Source organism: Haemorhous mexicanus, chromosome 8 (genome assembly GCF_027477595.1).
Source record: "Haemorhous mexicanus isolate bHaeMex1 chromosome 8, bHaeMex1.pri, whole genome shotgun sequence".
NCBI classification, from domain to species: Eukaryota; Metazoa; Chordata; class Aves; order Passeriformes; family Fringillidae; genus Haemorhous; species Haemorhous mexicanus.
In genome coordinates, this window is record NC_082348.1 from 5,354,897 (window position 1) to 5,381,440 (window position 26,544).

Consider the following 26,544-nt stretch of genomic DNA (forward strand, 5'->3'; position numbering starts at 1 on the left):
TGCCCAACATACAATTCAATGTTTAACTTATTTCTCTGTGATACAGAGAGGTTAGGAGCCTTGCTAAGGCCAAATTTTAAAATTTTATTTTGCTATGGCTGAAATCTCTCAGATTGGAGGAAAATAGCTTCAATATGACCTTTCAAGTAAAAGCTAATGGCACCTTGTCTTCTTGCTGTGACATCAACTATAAACAAGGACAGAGAACAGAGCTCAGCCTGGGATTGCACAGGGAGGTGAGAACTAGAAAACAAACACACATCAGCTGTGGCAAACACCCCCAAAATCATTGCCTTCCTCTGCCCTGACTGCTTTTGTCTGTCTCTTGCTGCCTTTGCATTGTACATTTTCAATCTTCAGCTGGACAGGGTGCTGGGCCATCTTGTCTAGACAATGCTTTTCCTGAGTTAGAGAAAAATTGAGAATTAAAAAAACCAGAAAAAATAAAAACAAAGTAACAAGCAGCATCCTTAACTTTCAGGGTATTCTCCCTTGTCTTTGGTATAAATGTAGAGAAGTTAGGAGAACACATCACACAATAAATTCATCTCAACATTAACTGTGGAAAGGAAAAGTGCTGCCACTGTCTAGAGTCAATCAGTGGAATGAACTGCAATGAGGCCCCTTATTAAAGACCATTTATGAATTCATTTATTAGTGATTTAGAATATTTTTCTCCAGTTACAAAAATGGAGAAGCGATTTTTTATTTATATATACATATATACACAAATATATATATACACATATATATATATATATATAAAATTATGTGATCTTGTGAATGAAATATAAAGCAGATCTATACATACAACCCGAGGTCTGATCCCCTACAAGGAGAAATAAAATCTCAGTTCTGGCATGCCAATCACTCTGACATTATAATACTAAGAAAAGGTCACCTAGATAATTTGGTACAGTCAATCAAGGCAAGCCTCCATGGGAGCTTCACCTTTAGCTGTTTTGATTTTTAATTTCATTCAGAATATATTAAGGATATTTGCTTGTTTTCACATTTCCCATGCAGAAATGTTCTAGACAGACTGCATGGAATCATTTAGCTTGGAAAGGATCTGGGAGATCATGGAATCCAAAACCCTGAACCCAGCACTGCCATCTTCACCACTAAGCCACATCCCCAGGTGTCACATCTCAGGTGGTTTTTGAACACTTACAGGCATGGTGACTCCACCTCCTCCCTGGGCTGCCTGTTCCAATGCCTGACCACCTTTCCAGTGAATACCTTTTCCCTAATATCCAATTGAAACATCTCTTGGTGATGACAGCAACAAGATCCTTTTGTCCTATTGCTTTTTACTTGGGAGAAGAGACCATTCCCCACCTGCTACAACCTCCTTTCAGGTAGTGCAGAGAGCAATAAAATCCCCCCTGAGCCTCCTTTTCTCCAGGCTAAACACCCCCAGGGCTGTTCCCCTACAGATCCCAAGGTACATTTGTGATGGGACACCTCTTTCCAGGGAAAAACAGCAGCACCTCACAGCAACCACCAACCTCTCAAATGTCACTTCACAGGAGATGCTCAGAACAGAGCTCCTGCTGACATCACTAAAGGCTTTCACACCAGAATTGGTTACTGGAGATGAAGAATTAAGATAAATCTCAGAAATAAAGCTGTGTGCCCCAACCAGAACAGCTTGAGCCCCATCCCTGGGAGCTCAGGAGTCCTGGCCTGGCTGGCAGAGCCCAGGAAATCAGCACAGGCAGGATAAGCCCCTGGGCTTCGTGACTAACGAGCAGAGGTTCTGTAGGAAGGGAAAGAAAGGAGGAGAAATTAAGAATTGAATTAGGTTCCTGCAGGACATATGAAAGTGCTGTCTCTTTCACTTTCTTTTCAAAAAGTCAGGACAGAAGAAATAGGAATAAGTGTTGATCTCAGAAATGCTGAGTTTTACGTGCTAATGCTAGGGAAAAGTTATTTTCCAGGAGAAGCTACATGAGTAATGAAGAAAAAGGCAACTCCTTTTGCTGGCTATACATTTTCCCATAAGTTCCAAAACAAATCTCTGTCTAATTTTCTCAGGTTGGAATTATAGATGTGAATTAAAACTCCCCCAAGATCAAGGAGGCTATCAACATTATCCAAATATATTTTCCAAGGTCACCCAACCTCAGCTACACTGCCAATACAGAACAATATATTCTGCCACTGGTTTTGGCCAGCAAACATGCACAAAAAGATGGTCCTGCAGTATTTTTAGGAATCAAAATAGAGGCCATGATATATTCAAAGTGAATTTAAATGAAAACAGAAATAAAGAGAGTAGATGTGAAGTGTGGTTTGCAGACAAGTTCACTCCTCTGCTCTGCCTGACTCCAACAGGAGCAGTCCAGGTGGCCAGAGCTATAATTATCCTCACATGAAAATCGCTATTTGGAGTTGAAAGGCACCTCTGAAACTTGGCAGCACTCCAGAAGCTTAGAATTTCTTAATGTTGCTTAACATTTCATAACCCCCACCCTCCCCCCAACACCTGTATAAGGTGCTTAAAATGTCATTACCACCTGTAATTAAAGGCAGAATCCAATTACAGCAGATAGCAAATCAGGTTGGTGCTTACCATTTGTATATATTGACCATGTTGCTTATTAAAAAATATCAGGACTAGTAAAGCACACATAGAATAATGTAATATGCAGATTGTATGAAGCTCTAAAGAGCAATTACAAGATAAAAGGTAATGAGGAGTAATAACGACAAATTAGTTTCAGTGAAGTAATGACACTTGAAGTTTAAATTTCTACATGGAAAGTTCTGGGGAGAAAAAAAATTAACCAGCAAAGAAATCAAAGCAAGCAAAAAATGATGGTGAGAAGGTGAGAAGGGAATGTGCACCTTCCACACTGACAGAGATCCCATTTTCATATCAATACATTTCAGTGGTGATATTAAGAGGGGCTGTGAACCCAACTGCATTTTCAGAGCTGTGAACCACAACCACACAGGTCCCCCAGACCCATCTGCTACACCCTGTTATTTTTAGAGTGGTTATACAGACCTTTCTGAATTCAGCAGTCTGCTCTGGGTCCTGTTCATGTGCTGTAATTAAATAATATGAATTAAAGCACGCAATATTTTTTTTTAAATTTATTTATAATGAGCAAAAGGATGAGGTCAGCTATTTCAGTTCCTCAGGCAGGCTGTTCCAATGGATAATGCCTCTCCCCCTTGGAAGAATAAGCTCAAAGTTTTGATCAGACCAGGAATGTAAGGTCAGGTAGATATTATAGAAATCTCACTATTTATGTAATTGTGATTTATTTTTAAGATTAATTCTCATTTTCAAAAACAAAGCACAAGGAAGACATTGAAAGAAAATACTTACTTTTTTTCAGGATCCCCAGGTGAAAGAGGACAGAGCATTTCAGTTGTTTACATCAAATTCCAATCTGTTTTGGATATTGGAACATTTGTATGGGAACATACTGGCTGAAGTAAATCCTTTTCTCCCACTTCAATCAATTCAATGATCTTAAAATTCCAGATCATAATGATTATGTAAGGGCTGTTAGGAAGTCAAGTAAATTAATACTTTTTTGGTCTTTTCAATATGTGTTTTGCTGATAAGATGCAGAGGGAGCCATAAGGGCGTGTTGGCACACTAGATGCTGTCCTTGCATAATTTACAGTAAGTAAATTGAAATATTATGCAAAGTAAAAAATGACTTTTCAAAGGAAATATAATCCATTTCCTAAATCCCCAGGATATCTACAATGAAAAATATTGTTCACTGTGTGTAAGGCTGGTGTTCTCTGTGGCTGGGACCAGCTTGTGGTGACCACACCTTCAAGGGAGAATTCCATTTAATAGAAAGGGCCCCAGAAACAGTTACCAGAAACTGTGACCCTTTCCACAGGAACTGATCATTTTTTTTCAAATCACTTGGGCTTGTAAACAAAGAAAAAACAACCAGGCTTTTTGCTAATATGGCAAAACATGTTCTATGGCAGAGAGGATGCAGTACACTTTAGCAATTCCATTGATTTTTCAATATTGGATTTCATAAGAAGAGTCAAATGTGCTTGTGAGAGCAGCAAAAACCATGCTTACTGTTTAAAACTTTTCTCACCAGACAGAGTACTATTGCTACAACACAAATGTTAAATTGCATTATCCCTTAAAAAGCCCTTCTTCTTTTCAAATAGTAAGTCATTGGGCTTAATTCTCCTCTTCATTATAACAATTCCATTGACTTTGGTGGGCACAGTATTGACAAAGTCACAGTTCCTGTCACTTTGATGAAGTTACACTATCAAGACAAAAATCAGGTCTCTTTTTCACAAATGTTCTTTTCTTTTTCCCTTTTTCTCATACTAATTGTTGACTTTTGCATTCCACAAGGTTGAATTTTCCTGTCTATCCAGCTGAGGGAGGTTTGAAACTCTCCACTGCCGGCAGCCTCCCCATTCCCTCTCCTGTTCAAAGGTTCACTCAGCAGCTGATGGGTGTGAGGCTGTGTTCTTGCACTGAAATTTAGAAGCTGAGGCTTCTGTTTCTATCAAACACATTTTTCTTCAGTAGTGAATCCTGTAAGGCAGGGAACATTTCAAGCAGATCCCTCTGTACCATTGCAGCATAAACCACATTTTAGTGCACAGCTCTGCTCCCACTGGGACTGTGTTCTTTACACTGGGCTTCAAGATACTAAGGATATATTCTTATTTCCTTTAAGCTGACATTAAAGAAGTCTCACTAAGATATCAATACTCCATAAAAAAGGTTCTATACAGCTTGAAAATGAAAACTTTTCTTTTGAGACTTCTTATCTCCACTTACTATGAATTTTTTTCCCTCAGCTTACCAATAATGGAAAGTAGATAAAGAATAAGTATGAAGATACATAATAAGCAATTTAAGATTACATTGTGTTCAGTTAGCCAGCTTCTTCCTAGTTAAAACAATTTATGATTTAGCACTGAAAGAAAACTGGGGGAAATATCTTTAAAATGTTTATTTACAAAACACACTTTCCTTCTCCCAGCCATCTGCAGAGGAGTGGTCCTCATCATCACTGAGGCCCTGGCACAGGATGCCCAGAAAAGCTGTGGATCTCCCATCCCTGGAAGTGTTCAGGGCCAGGTCGGATGGGACTTGGAGCATCCTATATGAAGAAAATTATTCTATAGTGTCTTCAGGCCTGGGCTATAAAAATTTGCCCAAATACATTCTTCTCAGGCTAAAAACAGAGCCAGTATTAGCAGACATAATTTTAAAAGATATAATGATTAAATATCAAGCTTTGAGATTACTTGTCAAAACATCAAATTTTGAACCTAGCACTTGTCACCTTTTGAAAATAGCACTCTTGTTCTTTCAGAGAAATGAACACCTCCAGCCACAAAAGTTTTAGTAAGAACCACAAAATTTACAAAAGAAAAACAGTTTAGAATCAAAAGAGAAGAAAAGCACAAACTTTGCCATAGATGCATGCTCCCTGACACCCACACACTCTGCTCAGAGAAACACTTTTCTCAGTCACATCAAACATCTTTGTGGGCAATTCTCAGGGACTGGGGACTTCTTGCTAGTTTTGAAGCCTTTCTTCTTTTCATAGCAGTTTTACTTGAGTTTTTGTTGGTGCAGATGCAATAAACAAGCATCTGAAAAGGCAAACATCAATGCCAGCTTTAATCTACTGTTTTAAGTCCCAGTTCTTTCCATTTGAGGCACAGACCTGGCTGAGCAGGAAGAGGACTATTAGCTTTATAGTTACAAAGTCAATAGAAAATGAATTTTAAAAGGATATCAAATCTTGGTGATAAGGGACATGGAAGGTTGCATGCTCAGTGATCCATAATAATCCCTGCAAACCAGGTCAGGGAGATCAGTCTTTTCTGCAGATTAGTTTATTTGCTTTAATGCAAAATGAAAACAGTGAAAACAATCAAAAAAACCCCATGCAGCTAAACAAAACTATTTTGCAAAGGACAGACAATTAAATTTCTAGAAAAGTTTAAAAAATTATAGGTCTCATTCAAACTGACCAAAGTCAGAAACCCCAGAAGCACACCTATAACTTCTTTACATCAGGCTGTTTGCAGGTACCCCAGGAAATTCCAACCTTAAATCTTGTTAAATCCAAAAGAAAACAAAAAGCCCTGAAAAAACAACCTCCTTCTCCAAATACTCACAATGCACATACAAAATAAACAACACATTCACAACAGTTTATAAACTAGAATTAAAACTTTCAAGCCATTCAAAGGTCTGATTTAAGTTGACCCAAACCAAAAATTCAGAGCAAACATATAAGGCCTTTACATAATATTTTATGCAGTGTAAAGAGCTCACAATCCTCCAGATACAGAACATTCAACCAATTGTGAACAAAACCCCGAGTGTAATAACTAGATTTAATCTAATTCAGTAACTTTAAAATGGGAAAATTACTAAAACCAACTAATTGGCCACTAGAGTGGACATAAGGACCAAGATGACACCACAGTGACCCAAATCCTTTATGTGGCATCACTGCACTCACTCTTAGGACGCCTCAAGATGCTGCCAAGGGTTCTTCCCTAAGGTGCCACTGAGGGACATAAACTGAGACCTGCTTTGGTGTGCCAGTGAGCACCATGAATGCACAACCAGAACCTTACATGAGGTCACCTCTCCAGGCCATCTGGAAAAGAAGAAATAGTCTGTATTCAACAGCACAATCCTCTTTTCTCTTGCTGAAGAACATTGCTAGCAAGTCTTTTAAAAATAGAAGGATTAAATAAACCTAAAATGTCACAGTGAGTTTTCTAAAGCAAAAAATAATCTGCCATATTGTTGCAGCACATGGATGCTTTCAGTGTGAAATTGAGCCAGGCCATTTCTCACATGCAGGGAGCTCTCACAAAATGTTTTTTCCCCACGCTCTCTCAGGGCTCATTTCTGCAATCCATACTGGATACCAGAGCCCTTCAAAGCAGAAAACCAGATTCACTCCATGCCAGCAAAAGGTCACAGATCTAGAGTTTGGTACTATGGAAACAGAGTTGTTTATGTTGGAAAAAATCCCTAAGGTCTGTGAGTCCAGCTGTTAATCCAGCAATACCAAGCCCAGCACTAAACCATGTCCCCAAGGCCACATCTACACAGCTTTTAGATACTCCCAGGGATGGTGACTCTGCCACTTCCCTGGGAGGCCCATTCCAGTGCTTGACCACCCTTTCAGTCCAGAAAATTTCCATAATACCCCATCTAAACTTCCCCTGCTGCAATTTGAGTCCATTTTCTCTTGTCCTGCCATTTCCTACCTGGGAGAAGAGACCAACCCACACCTTGTCACACCCTCCTTTCTGGGAGTCATAGAGAGATGGTCCCCTTGAGCCTCCTTTTCTCCAGACTAGACATCCCCAGCTCCTTCAGCTGCTCTGGTCCTCTGAGACCTGGCTTTGGAAGCAGGAAAAACACAGTTTTCCTTTAGAAGCCAGGGAGGTCACTGATGTGCAAGAATTCTGGCAAAGAGCATATGACTGCTGATGGTTTTTTTTTTAGGGAGGATTATCAAATGAACTTTGGGTCATGGATAGCACAAGCTCCAGGATAATGCATTCAATGATTGTGTCAATGATTACCAAAATAACATTATATACAAAAGACACACAATATTTGTGCAAACATTTGAATGGTGGCAGACTCAGACTTGCTCTGTCCAAGCTGTAGAGAAAATTGAGCATCAATTTGTTCTGACACAGAACCCTCAAACCTATGGTAGCTGGAGGCCCACATCCACACCAGCCAGTTCTGGCATGGAAAATTGTTCAATCAGTACCTGATTCCAAGGAAGGGGCAACTGGGCATCATGGGCCATTTACTTTCTCACTTCAGCAAAGATTTAACCCAACCCAGCACTTATGATCTGGTTCTTGATTTGCTTTTCATGGCTTAGATTGCTTATTTATCATCCCCTTTAAGAAAAGCAGGGCAGTTCCTTTCCTTTTCTTTATTCAAACAAAATTCCTGCTGGTTTCAATTTCAGGTCTGCTGCTCCAGCCCAGAGCCTCACGTGTAGTTTTCAAACATTGCAGAAGAAAGTCTATTTGTGCTGGGATACTTTTCTAATAAAACAGTAAATCCAACATGAACCATTTCTATCTGTCAGTAAGACTTCAATAAGTATAGTTTTGCAATATTCTTGATTTTGTGTCAACTGTCTTCATTTTACTTCTACAACTGTGCATATTATTTACATAATACACTGCAAAAAATACCTGTAAAACCAACCATGTATTTATGGGAGGGGTCAGTCTATTCCTTAGCCTGTGCTCCCTGTCAGTTTTGATTCATGTAAATGATTACAGAATGAAACCACATCATCAGGAACTCTGAATTTGCTGTTCTTTCCTGGAAATTCCTACTGGAGATGGGAGGAGAGGGAAGGGAAGGCAGGGGAAGTGTGCTTTGAGGGCAAGCATTGCAAACCAAAGAGGACAGATCCTTTATTCTGTCTGGAGGCCTTTGAGATTTCCACCTTCAACTCCAGACCCTTCTCTCCAATTTATCTCAAGACAGTTTCATTAAAACACAAGATTTTTTTACTTTTTATCCCCAACATTCCTGCTGTTCACACTGTCCCTGTGCAATGTTCTGCCAGGTGACAGATGCATTTTTGTGGCATTTACTGGCTGTGTGTACAGACTGGGCACTGGAAATGCAGTGGGAGGCCCATGCCTGAGCCAGTGGATGTGAACACACAGCTCCTCAAATCCTCCTCCAAATCTGCTGCACCCTGTCACACATCTGAGCCCCAGGTTGCCACCCTGAGCTTCAGTTTTTAATCTACAAGTTAAAGTCAAAGCACATTTTTGGCCTGTAGGCCATACAGAGAAAAGAAGGAGGATGTTCTGCCCTGGGTTTCGTTGTATTTTGACATTCACACTCCCTAAACATCAATTATTAATGTTCAAATATATTGTACTTTTTACAAGCACCTTCCAAGAACTGCCTGATTACCCACAGATTTCTCTCCTCTCTAACTTGCCCCTCTACAGACATCAGACATCCATCTCAGGTCTCCACAACCTCAGCTTTCTCTGCATACCTGCACTTTTGCCCTCACTCTCACCTCTGTGATGTTTCCCAGCTCTTTTTATTGCTCCTGTCCTTCTTCCCTCCAGTCTTTAGCTGCACTACTTGCAGCCCTTTTGCTGGGGTTTTTCAGGCTCTCCAATATTTCCTTCTGATGTCAGCACCTCTCTGGACTTCCAACTCCCCCTCCATGAACCACACCTTGACCCCTGAAGCCCCTGGAAGAACAGGGTCTGGATTTTTGAGTGCCCAGCTGACAACTGCCAGGAGATTTTTCCAAAGCCAATGGAATGGAGATTTCCTCTCCCTTTTTTGGTTGAAACTGGCTAAAATTCAACAACACTAGAAGGCAGAGGGGAAGAGAGACAGAAACCCTCATTAAAACCAAAAGCCTAAAATTCCTACATCCATTACATCTGACATTTAAAAATAAATAAAAAAGATAAAAATAAAAACCCTTATCAATATTTATGTACTGCTTAAACTAAAGTCTAAAGGCTGAACTCTAGTATCCATTTCTTTAAAAACAAGACATTGTAATTACTTTTATTTTCCACCAGATTTCAATTTGGTAAGACACTGATGTTTGCAGTGGTTGCCAAGCAGTGTTTGCGTTAAGGAAAGGACTTTCCAGGTTCTCATGCCCTGCCAGTGAGGAGTCTGGGGATGCTCAGAGAGCTGGGAGGGGACACCAACAGGACAGCTGACCCCAAATGGCCACAGGGATATCCCATTCCATATGGCATCACTCTTAGTACATGAACTGGGGGGAAAGCTGGGCAGGGGTCACTGCTCAGGTACTGGCTGGGCATCTCCTGGCAAGTATATATGCAAAATATATGCATTGTGCATATATTTTAAATATTTTATCAAGATTATTATCATTACTGTATGTTCTTCCTTTTTTCTCCCATTAAACTGCCCTTAAGTCAACTCACACATTTTTCTCACTCTCTCCCTTGTGATTGTCTCCCTGATCCTGCCAGAAGGAGAAGTGAGAAGTGCCTGTGTGATATTCAGTTCCTGGCTGGGGTTAAACCCTGACAAGGGTGTACAGAATGGTTTGAGAGAAATAAATACAAAATGCTGAGCTGATACTGTAAGGCACTGGGCAAGGCACTGGGGCTGGGTGACCTTGCCCTGACCCTGACACTGCAGGGTGGCCATAAAGATGTAAGGAAACCCTTGGGGGAGTGCAGGGGTTTAATCAACAGAGCTGAGAGTGCTTTCATGGAACAGGAAGGGCTGCAGGAGAACATTCCTGTGTCCCACTCCTTCCCAGGCTCTGAGATTCTGCTTCACCCACAGAAGCCTGAAAATCTGCAGGGATAATGAAAACATTAATGCAATCCAAGCTACCTCAGTACTAGTGGGGCTAACTATTAAAATCTCATGAAAAACATAATGAAGCATTTTTATTTTTTAATTTTTATGCACTAACCACAGAAGAAGGCAATTTATCAAAATCAGCCACCACATCTGAGTAATAGTTTTGTACATTACAGGAATCCACCAGTAACTGATGAAAGCTGATAAGCTGTGAACGATTTCTCTTCTTGTAAATATTGCAAAGTGTCCAGCAGTGTTGGTAATACTGCTGCAATAAAATCAATTAAAGAAAAATGAAAGAAAAGCTAAAAACACTTCAGAAGTGCAGGGGGGAAAAGTATTTTCTCTTTTTTTTCATGTTTGTGTTGCTTTCCTTCCTTTTTTCCTCTGGAAAGACACAAGTCATGGGGCTCTATTGTTACAGGCTGCAATCTGGTGGGATGGCAGAGTTTAAACAGCATTTTTCCTAACGACAGCCTAAATGGCAGAGCCTAAAGGAACAGAAAGGTTATCAACTCCACTCAGGGCATTTTGCCCCTCAAATCAGAGCTGAACTAAGGTACCATTAAAATATTAGGTGATGGAGAGCTTCTGTTTTAGCCAAGCTACAGCTCAGAAAAAACTGATGGGCAATATTGCTTTGCCAGAGCCGTGGTGCAGGGGCAAGGGAAAAGGAAGCCAAGCAGGGATAACAACTGGAACTCCACTCTGCTGGTGAGCAACATCCCTCCCAGGGCTCCTGGTCATGCCCATGCTATTAAGTGTTGTTCAGGAGACAAGAAGAAAATGTTCTGCTTTGTGTTACTTGTCATCATAGTGGCTTCTCCCCACCACTAGATCTACAAATGGTATAAATGAAAATATTCAGCCATGATCCCAACCGACTGCTATTATTGATGTATGATATTGCAGCCATTCTGAGCCTTGTGCTACCCAAAGGCTGGTGCAAATATCTACCAAATTATAATTTTTCTTCATTAAAGATGTGAATTCTGACATACAATGGGCTTGCATTTTTCCTCTGTCAAAATTACCCCAATATGAAAGCAATGAGCAATTTTAAAAGGTGAATACACAAAGTACAAGAGAACCCAAATGAAACTTTACCTGAGAGCCATAAAATATTTTTAGAACAGTAATGGGTGGAAATCAGCCTTGTAAGGGGGCCAGCACAGGCTGTACTTCACTTAAGCTCTACTTAAGGCCTTAATGTAGCATTTAAGCAAAACTTAGATGGTGCATGACCTTTGTGCTGACACAGTGCAGAGCTGAGTGCTGCCATTCATGATTTAACCCTCACAAGAAAGCTTTACTTTAAGGACCCTTTTACTGCTGCCAAAACTTTAGGGGAAAAAACAAACAAACAATTAAACAAAACATAGGGCTGGCTCTTCCCCTGCTTTTTAACACTCCAGAGATCCTGGTGGCATGGTCATCTCTTGTTCCCATGTTTCTCTATGCTATGGGATGAGGTTTTGTCCTCTCAGCCGTGCTCCCATCCTGTTGCCTGGGTCAGGGATGTAGCCCCCTCTTACCCAGGTCAGCAGATGTATTGCCATTGGATGCTTGGGTCAACAGAAGTTTGAGCCCTGGAGACCTTTTAACATGAAGCTTCAGAGAATTGATTCAGGAGCCCTGCCACTCACTAATACATCTTGCAGCACTGGGTGCACAGGACAACATTTAATGGAGGTTTGCTGCTTCCCCTTCTGACAACTGCTGTTTCTGTGTTCAAGAGAAATCCACAGGGAGGCAAGGAAGGCTTCCTTAAGGAAAAGTATTAAACCACAACAACCAGGAACAGCTACAACAAAATCTCTGCTGCAGCAGAACAGAACAGTGTGTAAGTGCTGCTCTCTGAGGCTCTGTATCCCTCTCACCCTGCAGAACAAGCTTTGGAAATCACAGCCTTGGAGAACGGGGGCCTCTGCGACGTCCGCGCCTCGGAATGCAGCAGGATCCGGGTGTTTGGTCTCGGCTTCAGAGAGTCCCCCAGCCTGCACTGCCAGGTCACCAGGCTAATCGTAAGCTGCCTCCTGTTGGCTCCTAAAATATGGGTGATACAGTCCAACGTTGACATGTTGATATAGAAATCTTTTACTCTGATCTGTGCTATCTTCCCTCACTGTTTCAGCTGTGTTTCACCTGCCAGTCCCGCTGCCAACGTGTTTGCTGCAAGTGAGGGGAGCTGAAGAGGCTCAGACCTTTCCAGGACTTGTTCCCTGGACATGCACAGCTATGAGTTCTTGCTCATTATCTCTGTGGAGTTTTGTTTGACTCCTGTTAGGTTCAGCTGCTCTGTAGTCCATTGAAGCCTGAAATCACAATACTGTTTCTCATTTTGTACATCTGGAATCACTACACTTGGTTGTTTTCCTAAACACATTTAAATGTTAAGTTTTGTGGTTGAATATAGGGTTTCCTCACCACAGTTTCAGAGGCTCTTATTTGAATTTTCTTAGTCATACTTCAACACCAAATCAGAAGTTTAGATGAGCATCAAACCCACCTCTTATGCAAGCACTGTAATTTTATCATAAACAACTATACACAAGCAATGCTGCAACTGGGTTATTTGGTGGATCAGCATCCTCAGATATGAAATGTTTGATTAAACTCATAAATCCACCTCAGAACAGACACTCAGCCTGACTCTCAGTCGGTGCTGGCATGCTCACGAGGCGCAGCTGAGATTTGCTGAGCCCCCTTAGGCCTCCATAAGCTCTTACCAAGTTGGAATGTTTTGTGCAGCTGATCTGAAGGAGTAGCTGACATCACCTTCAAGGAGCCACCAGCCAGCTGCTGAGCTCCAGCAGGACACACAAAGTTACTCGATTACATCACCCCATCTCATCCCAATTGCAGACCACAGCACTTCCTAAATCCATAGACCACCTGCATGCCTAGCTAAGCATGGCTTCCCCTTTACTGTAGCTATAGTAACAGCATGTTTCCTTTTAAATAAACCACCTAGGAATGCCTTACATCATTGATTAGAAATATAAACATACATCGACAACTGGAATCTCCTTATGAGCCTTTATCTTCTGCACTCTCCCTCTGCTTTACTGCAGCATCTCAATGGCGAATGGATATCAAGAGAAGAAGAAAGCACAGCAGCAGATTTCCTGAGCCCTGAGGCTGTGGACTGCCAGATCCCACTGCTGAACATCACCGAGGCTGTGCACTTCGTGGCCGGTGACGAGCCGTTCGCAAGATGGCAAGTGAAAGTAGGAATTTTATTATGTTTCTAAGAAACGTTTTAGAAAATCAGTTGTCATGGTAAATTAAAATGCAAAGCACAGTTTTCTTCCTCTCAGAAATGAAAATGCCTGTAGAAATACTCACACTAATGTCATGTAGAGGAAAAAAAACACCTCACCAACCAAAACAATGAGCTAAACCCAGGTGTCTCTGTAGCCAATCCAAAAGGGAAAATTACAACCACTTCTAGAGGTAATCACCTGAAATTGATGCAGTTGTGCTAATCAATTGTTAATCATTAGTATTCCATTTCTGAAAACCCCAGCTCAAACTCCTGATTAGGCAGCAAGTGTCAGAGAGCTTTGACTCCCTGGGTGCATGAGCGAGCGGTGCGTGCCCGGGCTGGCTCCTGGGCAGGCTTGAGCTGGGATGTCACAGTCGTGGTTTGAGTGGCTGCAGGAAGAAGCACGTGCAGTATCTGCTTCTTCTGCATTTTCTGCTGCAGTTTTAGCCCCTTTTTTCACAAAATGGTACCTATTTTTCTAAATACCCCCATGAAACCAGTGTCTTCCCAATCCTGCGTGCCTGCTGCCCTTGGACTCGCTCTAGGCCTGGATGGTTTTTTTCTGCAGATCAGTTGTTTTTTACAAGACTGAAATTTTTTAAAGGCTCTGAAGCTGAGAAGAATATATTGCCATTGTAGGGAGACTGCAGATGTGCTCTGAAAATTGTAGCATGCAAAATGAAACACGTAAAACACTCCCCTCACCCCTGCCTGTCCTGCACCCTGCAGCTGCCTGCACCCCGCTGGGGACACGTGCTGCCACATGGCCTGGGGAGACAGAAGGATGTTTGGCAGGGTATGTCTTCTAGTCAGTCACTCATTTTAAAAAGATAAGGTTTGGGAGTTTAGGACATTAGGGTAAAACCCTGTGGGTGCAGAGCCTCTCTGTTTGCTGCTGGGGTGGACCTTGGACCTTCCTTGTGTCACACACCAGGGCTGAACCAGGAGGGAAGGTGCTCTGCTCAGGGCTCCAAAATTGCTCCAAAAAAGTATTGAACTCTGCCATTTGTGAGATAAAATGCTGCCTCATGGCGGAAGGATCTGAGAGGGAGACACCCTGGGTGTTCCTGGCCCAGGAGGACAGCTAAAATCCTGGTATGGGCACAGGAAGGTTTCTCCAGTGCTCCAGGACATCGTCCTCACAGCACAGGTCTGTTACAAATCTGATTGTGTTCAAGTGCTTCCTTTCAGCTCTGAGGAGGTCTGTACAATTTTTCTCTTTCTTTCCCCTCAAAAACAGCTACAAAAACTCTTTCCATGAAATTAAACTCCAGAAAACCTCTGCACCTGCAAGCTTTCTGCCCTTTCCCTCTCCTTCAAACCCTGCAGAGGAACCAGGCTGATGGCTACGCAGCAAACGCTCAATTAAATCATCTCAGTCTGCACGTGAGTCTGGAACTCCTGTGGATCTTTAGATGAACAAATTGGGAAGGCAGAGCCTAGTGCTCAGTTTCAAAGGCAGCTGGCCTTACATGGCAGCACAGAGAACAAAATCATGGAGCTTTTCAAGATAAAAAATTACTTTCAATTAATTCCACAGGTGTTCAAAAATTCCCATTCCAGAAAATTCCTCTTAAGACTTACTGCAGCTCATAAGACTTATTGAGGATATGAGTTATGTATCTATGTATCTACTTTTCAAAACACAGCTCAAGGATTTTTCAGAACCAAAAGTCAGCACAATTCTTTCTGGAAATGTCACTGTTCAATATTTTCAGAATCTCTCCCCCTTCCCAAATGAAATTTCAAAGGAATCAGAAAAATTTCACTACAGTTTTCTTCACTACCAGCATTGGGGGAGCAGGAGCTCTTCTCAGTGCTCTTTCATTGAATCTCCTGTTGTATTCATGTTTCAGATTTTGCCCATTGTTCCCATGACATGCTGCTGAACGCAGATAAGGAAGTACATGTGGCTACACCAGAGTGTTTCACATAATTAATTGAGATATCAAAATACAAACCCATGCTTGGGCAGCAGATGACTTGAGCTGTCCAGGCAGATGCCTGGGTGAAAAGGTGAAAGAGCTTGGCAGGCACTTATCTAATTTGGGAAGCAGCTCTCATCCTTTTCATTAAGTTGTTGCTGCTGTATTTGTCTAGAATGGAAAAAAAATCACAAAAAATTCAGCGAGGCAAAAACCGAATTTGAACTCAGCACAGTTTTACACCTTTCAATTTTTTTTTTTTTTTAGAAACTTTCTTACAAAGTCTGTGTAGAACGATGCCAATAGCCAAGATCATTTCATGATGGGTGAAAAACCTGAGGCAGAAGCAACAGAGTTCCTGAGCATCCTTTGCATTTCTGCAGAAGCAGCTCCTTCTTTCCAGATGATACCTATGCCCAAGAAAACAAGGCCCAACTCTAAGTTGGTTTTTGCCTCTTAAGGTCCAAACAAATTAAAGGTTTGCTCAGCTCAGTTCTCATCAAAGTGTTTGTTCCACATCACTAAGATGACTAATGAAAAAGCAATTAAAATAGCTATAAACCAGCCCAATTCTAAAAAGAGACCAAAACAGATGTTTATAATAGAATGTAGGAAAAAAAACCAAAACAGATTAAAAAATAATCCAATTACAGGAGTTACGTCTCACTCACAATGCTCACTTCAGACAGAACAATTAGTGCAATTTTACAGCTTTTTATATTTTTCCCTGCCTAGCCATTTTTCCCCCCATTATTAGTGCACCGGCATTGAGACAACATTGGACACTCCAGTAAAAAAATGAATTTAAATTAAGTTTAAATTGCATTAGGAATAATAAATTCTTAATGGAAGTCTTGCTGCCAGAGTCTTTCAGTGAAGAGCAGGTCTACAGGGGGCTTGTCTGTTTCAGTTTTTTCTCAAACTGCAGGAGAAATCCTTTATTTCTTTGAAAAGCATTTTTACCTGTAGTATAACACACTATAGTCTAATATGTCAATAGTCTAATATTTTCCCTCAACCAATGAATTTTACTAGATCAATGAATTTTACTGAATTTTTGGACCAATTTATATTGGTCCAAAGAAGGTATTTCTCTTCCACAAGTTGAAATTGTGAATATCCATGAATGCTGCCTGTGCCTGCCCTTGTGGTGGTTTCTGCAGACACAAACACAGCCCACAGTGCAGAACCATCCCATGAGACATTGTAGGAGAATCTGCTCTATTATCTCCCATGAACTTTCAACCAATTCATGATAATTGCTACTTTTTATGAAACTTACCAAGTATTTTTGATCTCTGTACTTCTGTTTATCTTTGTTAAATTTAACTTACATTCTTTCCATGAGCTGGAAGAGTTTATTGATGGATCAAAAACTTTATGGCCTCAGTCTTGCAAAAATCCCCTGCAAAGGGACCGAGGGTGTTTCAGCTTTGTGGTCTCAGGAGAGATGGAGGAGAGCTGGGGATTGGTTTCTAATAGCAAGAAAACACAGGGCTACATGATGAATCCAAAGCAAACCCTGTTAGATTTCCTAAGCAGCAGCTTTATTTTGACTGTAAGACAAAACCTGAAAAATACCTGACAAAAGGGTTTCCTGCTGGTTCTCATCAGTGTCTACAGCACGGCCTTCCCCAGGGTTTTGAGGTGCTCTTCAAGGTTCACACCACTCAAGACGTCTCATAAAACACTCTCAAAAGCTATTCACTTATCCACACTTCTCTGGTATCTTTTCATTTTTACTGTGGAAAAATTAAAATATAAATTTACTCAACTCTTTTGTATTGTGCAAGCATTCTTATATAAAAAAGGCCATGTTTAAGGCTTCCTGAATTATCCATTATGAGCTGGGACAGGTGACTGCTCTAATGTAGCTTCCTACAGAAATGAGACTGTTTCTCTTTCATATTGTCCTCCCTTGCATCTTTTATAATATTAATTTCAAATAAACCTACACAAAATACATTCTTTTTTTTTTCACTTTCAGGCCAAGGATTTTACTTACTGATTTGCTATTAGTAAAAAAGTGGTTCTGAGTCTCAGCCAAAAATGTTAATTGTGTTTCACAACTCCTTGAAATCCCCCTTGTAGTACTTGAGTAAATCTTCCATGAGGGTATCAAAAAAAAAAAAAAAAACAAAAAACCACCCTCAGGATAAAACCTAATAGCAATCAGAAAGCTGAATGCCAGCTGAGCCAAAAGATCTTTTGGTTATTAATGAAGAATTTCCAGTTTGGAGCATTAAGCAATTTGTTAGCTCGCAGAGCCACTCAAAGTGGTTTAATTTATCCTGCTGGCACGCATCCAGCTCAAGGGGCAGTGGTATGGCTCCACAATGAGCAGACAGTCTCCATATGGAGCATGATGAGTTCTGAGGATGATTTTTGTCTCATTCAGGTCACTAATGATGGCGTGCACTACAGTAACTCCCGAGTGCTGACCCTGTACGACGCGCTCTGCCAGCTCTGCCAATTCCACCCCACCGCACTCTGTAAATTAAAGGTAATTTAAAGATCATCAAGGTTTCATAGGGATCCTTCATCTCTTCCTGAGCCCTCTCCCTCCCTCTGATGGGCTGTGTGTAATAACTGCTCTGGAAGGGGAAAATCCATTTCACAGATCAGCTGCACAGCCCCACACTTTGCTTTTCTCTTTCACAGCCTCGTGTCTGCAATATTGTATTTCCTGTTCATATTTACATGGGGTATGAACACCTGATAGAGCACGCTTTGTGATGGACCTTCCTCACACCAACACCTCAGGAAAGCTCATGGCTGCCAATATTTATCCTTTGCAGCTGTTAGTGGGAGTAAATAAGAGTGAGGAGCCTGCCCTGAGAGGCTTAACTTCACTTCTGAAGTGTCTCTGCTATTTTCCCTCTCCCAGCCTGTTTGGTGAGGGTATATCATTTCCATTCCCATTTTCTGCCTCAGCAAGAGGCACACAAAGATGCATGTTATACAGTTTTTGTCACGTGAGAACACCCTTGAGAGAGCATAAACCATTCCTGCTGGCATTAAACACTGCTAAGCACAAACACTGAGTATTCTGACAGTTTCCAAACTGTAACCAAAAGTCTACAGCTATGTTTTAAACTGCCAACATGTTAGAAACTGCCTGAAGAGCACTATAATCCTCTGTTTTCCTATGGAATTATTGGTGTAGCATCCCTTAAAAAGATCTTCCCTTCTCTTTTTTTCCAGAGGCCTGCATTAAGCAAATTATCTGGTTTGCAGTGGGGCTTCAAAAAAATTTTGGAGGGTATTAGGTGGGATATTTGAATGTGCTGATTCTGCTTTCCTGCCCTGAGGCAAGTAGGAATTAATAGGAGGCCACCAGTCTGCTTTTTTTATAAAAATGAAGATTAATCAGGTACATCTTAACTCATTTGCCTCACTGTTCTCATTAATGCTAATGAGAAAATACAGTTTTAAAACCTGCACTGATTGCAAGCACATACCAGTTACCAACATTTTTTAAAAGTTCCCTTTTTTCCAAGTGAGTGAGTGAACAGAAGTTACTTTATAGGCCTGTGTGGTAGTTTGACCCTGACTGGATGTCTCAAAGTCCCTCTGTCACTGCTCTCAGAGAGACAAGGGCAGGGAAACCCAACACAGCCCAACTGAGGGCAAAACCACTTTAGTTTTAGATTAAAATAACTGTGTTAGAATCATTTCACTTAAAGCTAAGGTGAGGGATTTTTGTCAAAGGCTTTCCTAATTCTTAAGTTTTTGAAACTCAGAAATGTATGTGGTCTCTCAATATGGTGTTCTCTAGGGATTATAGTAATTTTTATTCTAAGATGCTTCAAGGGAATATTTGAACTAGGCTTCCAATTGCATCAGACTACAGTCTAATTATACCCCTTCTGCATTACTCTGCAGCACCTAAATTGCTTTCAGAAAAGGTGTTTCAATTAGGGGACATTTTATATCAGCCCATTTCACATTCTGTGTTCTTTTATGGGGCCCATTCTGTACCACACTGTATCACATCAGAAAAAAAAAAAAAACCAACCTTTTTTTTTTTTTGTTTTCATCATAGCCTCAAGCCCTTGAAAACAGCAATGTAATAAAATCTAATTAACATCCAGGTTTTAATGCTGGAGATCTGTCATGCTCTATCCTGTTGTGGCCATTATGAGAATGCTTTTTGTTTCTCTACCTGACCCATTACCCTAAAGTGGTATTTTTGACTAATGCAGTTTGCAAAAGTAGTGTGGGACACCAGTAAAGCAGCAGACAGAAAACACAGGGCTAGTAACAGGACACATATCAGTCTCAGAAAAACAAAGGAAGGAAAGGGAAAAATGTGTTTTGTAGTTTGCCCATCCTGCTGTGTCACTGTGGCAAGGACATCCCCCTTGTTCCCAGGATTATTCCATGTTTTTCTGGGGATCTCTATGGTCAGATAAAGTCCCACCTGCCCAGCACAGGCTACAAGGCCTGACTCCTCCATAGGACCTTCCCATGGGACAGATCTTTGACTCCATCTGTTAATTATGTCCCTGTGCTCCCTCCCAAGTGCCTTCAACCCACGTGGGACCAACAGGGCCCCCCTGGCCCTGGTGGAAGAGCAGCAGGTCAGCCCAAAGGCTGCTGTGCCCACAGAGCATCCCCTCACAGATGGCTTTTGGGATGTTCCACCCCACCAAGGCACCAGGGACATGCTCAGCTCTCCTCTGCAGCCTGAATTCTGATGCAGTTCTTTATTCTGCCCTGATAGCAGAATTTGCTATAGCAGAATTTGCTTTTGCAAATGTTTATGAAGAGCAGGATTCCAGTATTTCAAATGGAAATGTCTAGTCTCAGGCTTTGGGAGTCTCGTGGAGCTGACCTTTCATGGATACCTGGTACTCCCCCTATGAACAGTCACAGCTGGGAATAATGACCACATACACCACAGGAGTGTGCAAATGGGAAAAGTCACATTCTGTTGCATCCATCATCCATCTATGACAAAGCAACACCTCTTTGCCTAAGCTAAAACATTCAAAGCTACAAGGATCCCAAGCTGGGACTGGAAAACTTCCACAGTTTCCTTGCTGTAAGCAGAAAGCACCAACATTTAAATTGCTGCTGTTTCCTTGTTTCAAGAAACGAGTGAATTTCTGCTTATATCCAGAAATTAATAATTGCTAATTTCCTATCTTTCTTATTCCTATTTTTTCCCCTTCACCTTCCACCCATTTTTATTTCCTTTTTTTTTTTTTTTTTGGCAGGAAAATACATGCAATATAGATGGACTTTGCTATGGTGAAGGAGAGTCAAGCCCTACAAGCCCTTGTCTTCTCTGTGAACCTGACATTTCTAAGTTCACCTGGTCTGTTAATGAAAGTAAGACAGGGGTTTAGTTTTCAGAATTTAGAAGCACTTACCTGGGAATTTATGACTTAATTTAAGAAATATATTGTTCCTCCATTTAGCTAACCTCAATCTATCCTGTGAGTGCACATGGACTGTTTGCAGTGGGAATAATTGGGTACATCAGAAATGCAGACTCCACTGCATGCACTGTGCACCTTGCTCTGTCTGAAACCTGATAAATCTCAGATTAACAAATGAAAAAATGCTTGAAAATTAGAATTTGATATGCCAGTGCCCCATGCAGTGCCCAAGTCTGTCAGCTAAAGGTGATGAACCCTAAATATCTCTGTCAGCATCTCGCAGGTACAAATCTTTAAGGAGGCAATTTGGGGAAAATACTGATTTTAAAACACTACCATGTATTTTTGGTGTCTGGAAGAATTGCTTCCTTTTGCTGAGCCAAATCCTATGAAATGCCTCATAACAGAGCTTGGCTTGGCAGGGAGTCCAAGTGATAGGGATCAGCCACTCATTACCTTCACTGCCACAGAACCCAGAGGCTCGTTCTGCAGCCCCTCGAGGCAGGGGTCATGGGGAAGGCTGCCTTTTGAAGCACCTCCTGAAGGATGAAGACTAAATCATAGTTTTTTCATGGCTACCTGCCCAGTGTAAACAACAACCATTGCTCACCCCAGTCTTTACAGACAATCTGTGCTTGCAGCAGCATTATCCTCACAGCCCATCTCCTCCCTCACATGTTTGCATCTGGTCAATAGAAAGATTATATTACTGCTTTTATGTAAATCCACGTGGTGCTTCCAGAAGGAGTTTCTCTGCATTTTAGGCTTTGTAAACCCAAACATATTACAGAAAGGTGAGTCACAGAACCAGCCTGCTTCAGTTGTTTGGGGTTTTATTACATCCCAAAAGTTGGCCAACTAAAAATCCATTTGGATGTCACTTGGATGAGGAGTTAAAGTGCCTAAGGGTGAGTTAGATCTGAAAGTGAGTCTGTACACTTGAAAGCTGTGTATTTTTCCCTAGAAAAATATTTAATCCAATGAGGGATATTATCTGTGACTCACAAACCTTGCCTCCTTTCTGTCATAGAATCATAGAAAAATTTGAAGGGCTTCAAATGGACCTCAAAGATCATCTTGTCCACATCCAACCTGACCTTATATTTTGCAGTCCAGAGCAGCAGCATCCCCAGGGATGAGCTGATCCTGGGTATTAGACAGACTCATTACTAACACCAAGACAGCTCAATTTTCAAATTCACGGTTTAAAAAGTAAAACCTGCATTTGTTTTGAAATTTATAAAGCTAGAAGTGATTTGGAAACTCTGACACACGTCATGGTTCACTTCTAAATGATGTCAAAACTTAAAAATATTTAGAAGAAAGGTCTTGTCAGACCTTGTCATTTTTTTCAAAAATGTGAAAACTTTTTTAAAAGTTCTGCAGTAATAGGGAGAGTGAATATATATTTACTGGATGGCAAGCAGATCTCTGTAGGATTATAAACACTTCTCCACAGACTCCTTTGAGAACATCTGATTTTGTGTTATTTTGTGCCTACCACTTCCACTTCCCATCCATTCAGTTAACACCTTTGTGTTTATCCATAAATGCATACCCTGCATCAATATTTCATTGATTACTTTGGGCACAACTTTTATGGGCTCCATGGCTTTAGTGTTTGGGAAATAAAAGGTAAATGAATAGATGGAAGCTTTCAACAGTTATGCCAGGACAATCTGCTGGACAAGCATTTTAGAAAGCTCTCATAACACAGCAGCAATAAAGGAGACACATATTTAAATAATTGCATCATCTAAGCTGTGCGATGGAAAGCAAAGTTGGATAAAAATTATGTGCACCACAAAAAAACCCCTAATGAAGATTTCCCATGAGCATAGTGCAAGGAGCCCTTATGAGAACACATAACGTTCATAATGTTAGAGCATGGCTTGAAATTAATCCTGGGTATTAGAAATGTGCTTTAAGTTAAACATAAATATGGCCAAATTACACTGTGAAAGATTCCTTTAAATATCAACACCTGTCAATTTGAACTACTGGCTAAAGAGGAAAGATGCTTTGAGGCTGAGGGGGCTTGGGACATGGAGATGAAATTCCTGGCCCTGAAAAGAGCTGCTGTCACCTCAGGGTACTCATCTGATTTTACTTTTCCTTGGTTTCTAATTATAAAATGCAATCATTTTCTCTACCTTGTCCTCCTTACCTATGTACATTGAAAGTACCTTCAGGTAGCATTTATCTTCTGCTGCTAAATACCCTTGTAAAATTAGAGGGGTTTATCTTCATTAAGGAAATACTGAATGTGAAGAGCAGCCCTGGAAATAACAGTGCCAATGGTGACATGATACACACCACTGTCACTGGGGATGGACAGTCTCTGGCACTGAGAAGACCTTTGCTCCTGATGAAAGCCCAACTGAATTCACTCAAACTGCTTGTTTAATTACTCCTCATGGGTAAAGGCAGGAGAGTCTACTCAGTGGAAGAGGTACAATTTAATTTCCCTTCTGAGTTGTCTGCCCAGTTCATTTGTCATTCAGCTTTTTGAGATTTATTTTATTTATGTTTAAATGGATGGATTATAGGTACATTAAATCCGTATGTAAGTATAAGAAATATAATTAATTACAGTTTTAAGAAGAATTGGGACCAGGGGGAGGTTATAGAAATCATGTATTATTTACTCCCATGTGTCAGATAGCACATCAAAATTAATCCAAGTGCAGGATGGGACAAAAATTCAGCATAGGGCATTAAAAAAAAAAAAAAAGGGAGGAGGAAAAAGGTGTTCTTTTGGTAAAGCTATTTGCTGCCTCTAACACACAAATCTCTTCCTCCATCAGCCTCTGGGTATGATCTGCATGTTTTCTTTGAGAGCTTTTCTTCAAAGACCCACTCTGAGAAACTTTACGTGGGAGAAACTGGAGTTTATGTAATCATGGTTTCATTTTTGCTGTTTAGACAACCTGCCTCCTGTGTTCCAGGCCCCCTCCAGCCAGCTGCTGACATTTATTGGTGAGAATTTTGTTTACCAGCTAATAGCAGTGGATCCAGAAGGGTCGGCTGTGCTATTCATCTTGGAGGCTGGGCCGCGGGATGCCAGGCTCTCTCCTGCTGGCCTGCTCCTCTGGAAAGTTGATTCAGAAGAAATGCAGACCTTTGAATTCACTGTGTCAGATGAGTGCAATGCACAGAGCAGATACTCTATTGAGGTAAGGGAAAGAGCACTTGAAAGGAACAACAAACCAAACCTGTTTGTCATGTCAACGCCATTGTGCAATTGTCATCACAGCTAATAATTTGTTATTGTCTTGCAAAACAAGGCTTCAGCTATTTCCTCATAAGTGTATAATATCCAGCACAGCAATAATGATCAATTAATGGAATAAATATCTCTGAGAACATAGAAACCATATTTACAGGGAACAAGAGAGAGTGCTATTGATTGCTGTTTGAAAGAACATTCTTGCAGAGCCTTTTAATGGTTCATTAATCTGCTTTAAAATTCACATTTTGCATCTGGATTGCACAAAAAAAGCATATAACATAAAAGACCAGGCTTTAGCTATAAAAGGGAGATTATAACTCATTCTCAATGATATTTTTAGAGGATGTCTTGCTCTTATGCCTTTACTCCACACTCTAAGTTTCTTGGCAGAGCTTGTGCATGGCTTTGTCTTTATTGTATTGGCTAACATTAATCCTCTGATGGGATGAGCCAATAAAGTAGGATGCAGACTCTTGACATAAGAACAGTTTTGTGAAGAAAAGATTTTTAATCCCAGAGATTCCTATTTTTACTCATTCAAACACAAAAACCCAATCTGCTGAACCCACATAGCAAAGAGGAAACTGGAGCCTAGATGTGGCTTTAATGGAAATATTTCAAGCTAGACCTGTGTTATCTGGGAGAGATAATGCAGAGCTTTGAATCTATAGAAATGCAGTTCTTGTACATATGTAAAGTACAACCATGGATCTCCCTTTCCTGAAGGGAGACACCAGATAAGGAATGCCACAGTCATGTTCCTGCCTGGGAGCCATTTGTAAAGTGAAAGAGGAAGGTGGGCAGGCAGGCAAAGACAAAAGATTTTTCCTTTCTTCTTTGAAGAATAAGGAACAAATTCTACCCTCAGATACAATATGAAATCTGCTGTTACAACAAACAAGATTGGGGTTTTCTTCCTTATAAGAAGTCAGAATGTGCCCCCAAATGATGAAAAAAGAAATCCCTTTGAAGTCGAGCTCTCAGTCAAATAAATAAGTACAGTGAGTATAAGACCATCCATCTAGACAAAGGAAATTGCTTAGAAATAAGTTTCTATAATAGTGGATAACATGTTTGCAGTGCAAACCTCTCCCTTGCTAAAGGGGAACAATACAGCTCTCAGCTGTGGTTATTCAGATGAACCTTACCAGAATCCCCTTTTGCCTTTTCCAGGTTGGAGTGAAGCCCTGCAGCTGCCTCAGTGGTGGCACATGTGTCACCAACATTAAATACCCTCCAGGCCTTGGTGAATACCTGTGCTTGTGTCCAAATGGATTTGATGGAGAATTCTGCCAGGAAGACATCAGGGACTGCAAATCAAGCCCCTGTGGCAGCGGAACCTGTGTGGACAGAGTGGGGAGCTACTTTTGTAAATGCCCCCCTGGTCTGGGAGGTAACACCTCACTGTTTGCATCTCTGGTTTAAGCACAGATGTACTGAGCTACAGGATTTTTTTGAATGTGGCATGACCACAACATCTGCCAAATGGACTGAAAACAAAATCCTGGTTTCTGCTGCCATGGCTTAGCTTTAGACATAGAAAGATGACATTTCTCTATCTAATAATGAGGAAAAATGACCTAAAGCTCTGTTGTCCTGAAATGATCACTCAAGGAGGATGTGAACCTCCCAGATCTCTGTTGCTTCCTGCTCATTTCCCATGGATTTGTCCATCCATGAGATGAGCTAGGAGGAGACTGAGTGAAAGAGAAAAAAGGCAAAGATCCAGGGCCTTTTTGCACTTGACAGGATTTCAATTAATTAAGCTGAGGAAAGAGCTAGGATTAAATGAGGTTTCTTAGGTCTAGGAAGAAGAAGATATGGAAAACATGGAAAAATAAATTGTCCTTTAGTCCTGCTTGAAGCTTCATTAAATTTAAGCACTAGGAAATCACAAGCCCAGTGAGTTGTCAAACATGATGATGAAACAAAACCTAACCCCTGAAACTCTTCAAGTTTTGGTTTCAAAATTCTATCCAGGCCAAAACCAGAAAAGCTGGCCAAAATGTGATTTTAAGAAATTAAGAGAAGATGATCACTTAACCCCCTGCTCTGTTCACATTCTTGAGACCCATGAGGTTGGCTGCTGCCAGTGTTAGAGGCTTGAAAAATAAAGTAGAAGTAACAGCAAATGCACATAATTATTACTGCTTATTGTGCATATATACAGAAAAACACTCATTTTAAAACAAAAGCAGTGAACAGATGTTACTCAGTGGGCAAAGTACCCTTCCTGCCTGTCAGCAGCTTTATTGCTTTGGTCATGTGGGACTGCAAGCCCAGATTTCATTTCTACAAAATTCCAGCAGAAATGAAAAAAGAAATCCTTCAGAAGTCCATAAAAATGGCCTAAAAGATCTGTGACA

The 26,544-nt window shown here is 40.9% G+C and overlaps 1 protein-coding gene across 1 annotated transcript in view; it reads left to right on the forward strand.

Annotated features, from left to right (window-relative positions):
- Window positions 1-26,544, forward strand: part of LOC132330286 (von Willebrand factor D and EGF domain-containing protein-like) — a 164,849-nt gene that overhangs the window by 81,968 nt on the left and 56,337 nt on the right. The window contains exons 12-17 of the mRNA XM_059852350.1: window positions 12,254-12,390; window positions 13,441-13,596; window positions 17,958-18,062; window positions 20,782-20,896; window positions 23,872-24,122; window positions 25,352-25,571. Coding sequence (XP_059708333.1) covers window positions 12,254-12,390; window positions 13,441-13,596; window positions 17,958-18,062; window positions 20,782-20,896; window positions 23,872-24,122; window positions 25,352-25,571 — 984 coding nt within the window. The remainder of the gene's footprint in view (window positions 1-12,253; window positions 12,391-13,440; window positions 13,597-17,957; window positions 18,063-20,781; window positions 20,897-23,871; window positions 24,123-25,351; window positions 25,572-26,544) is intronic.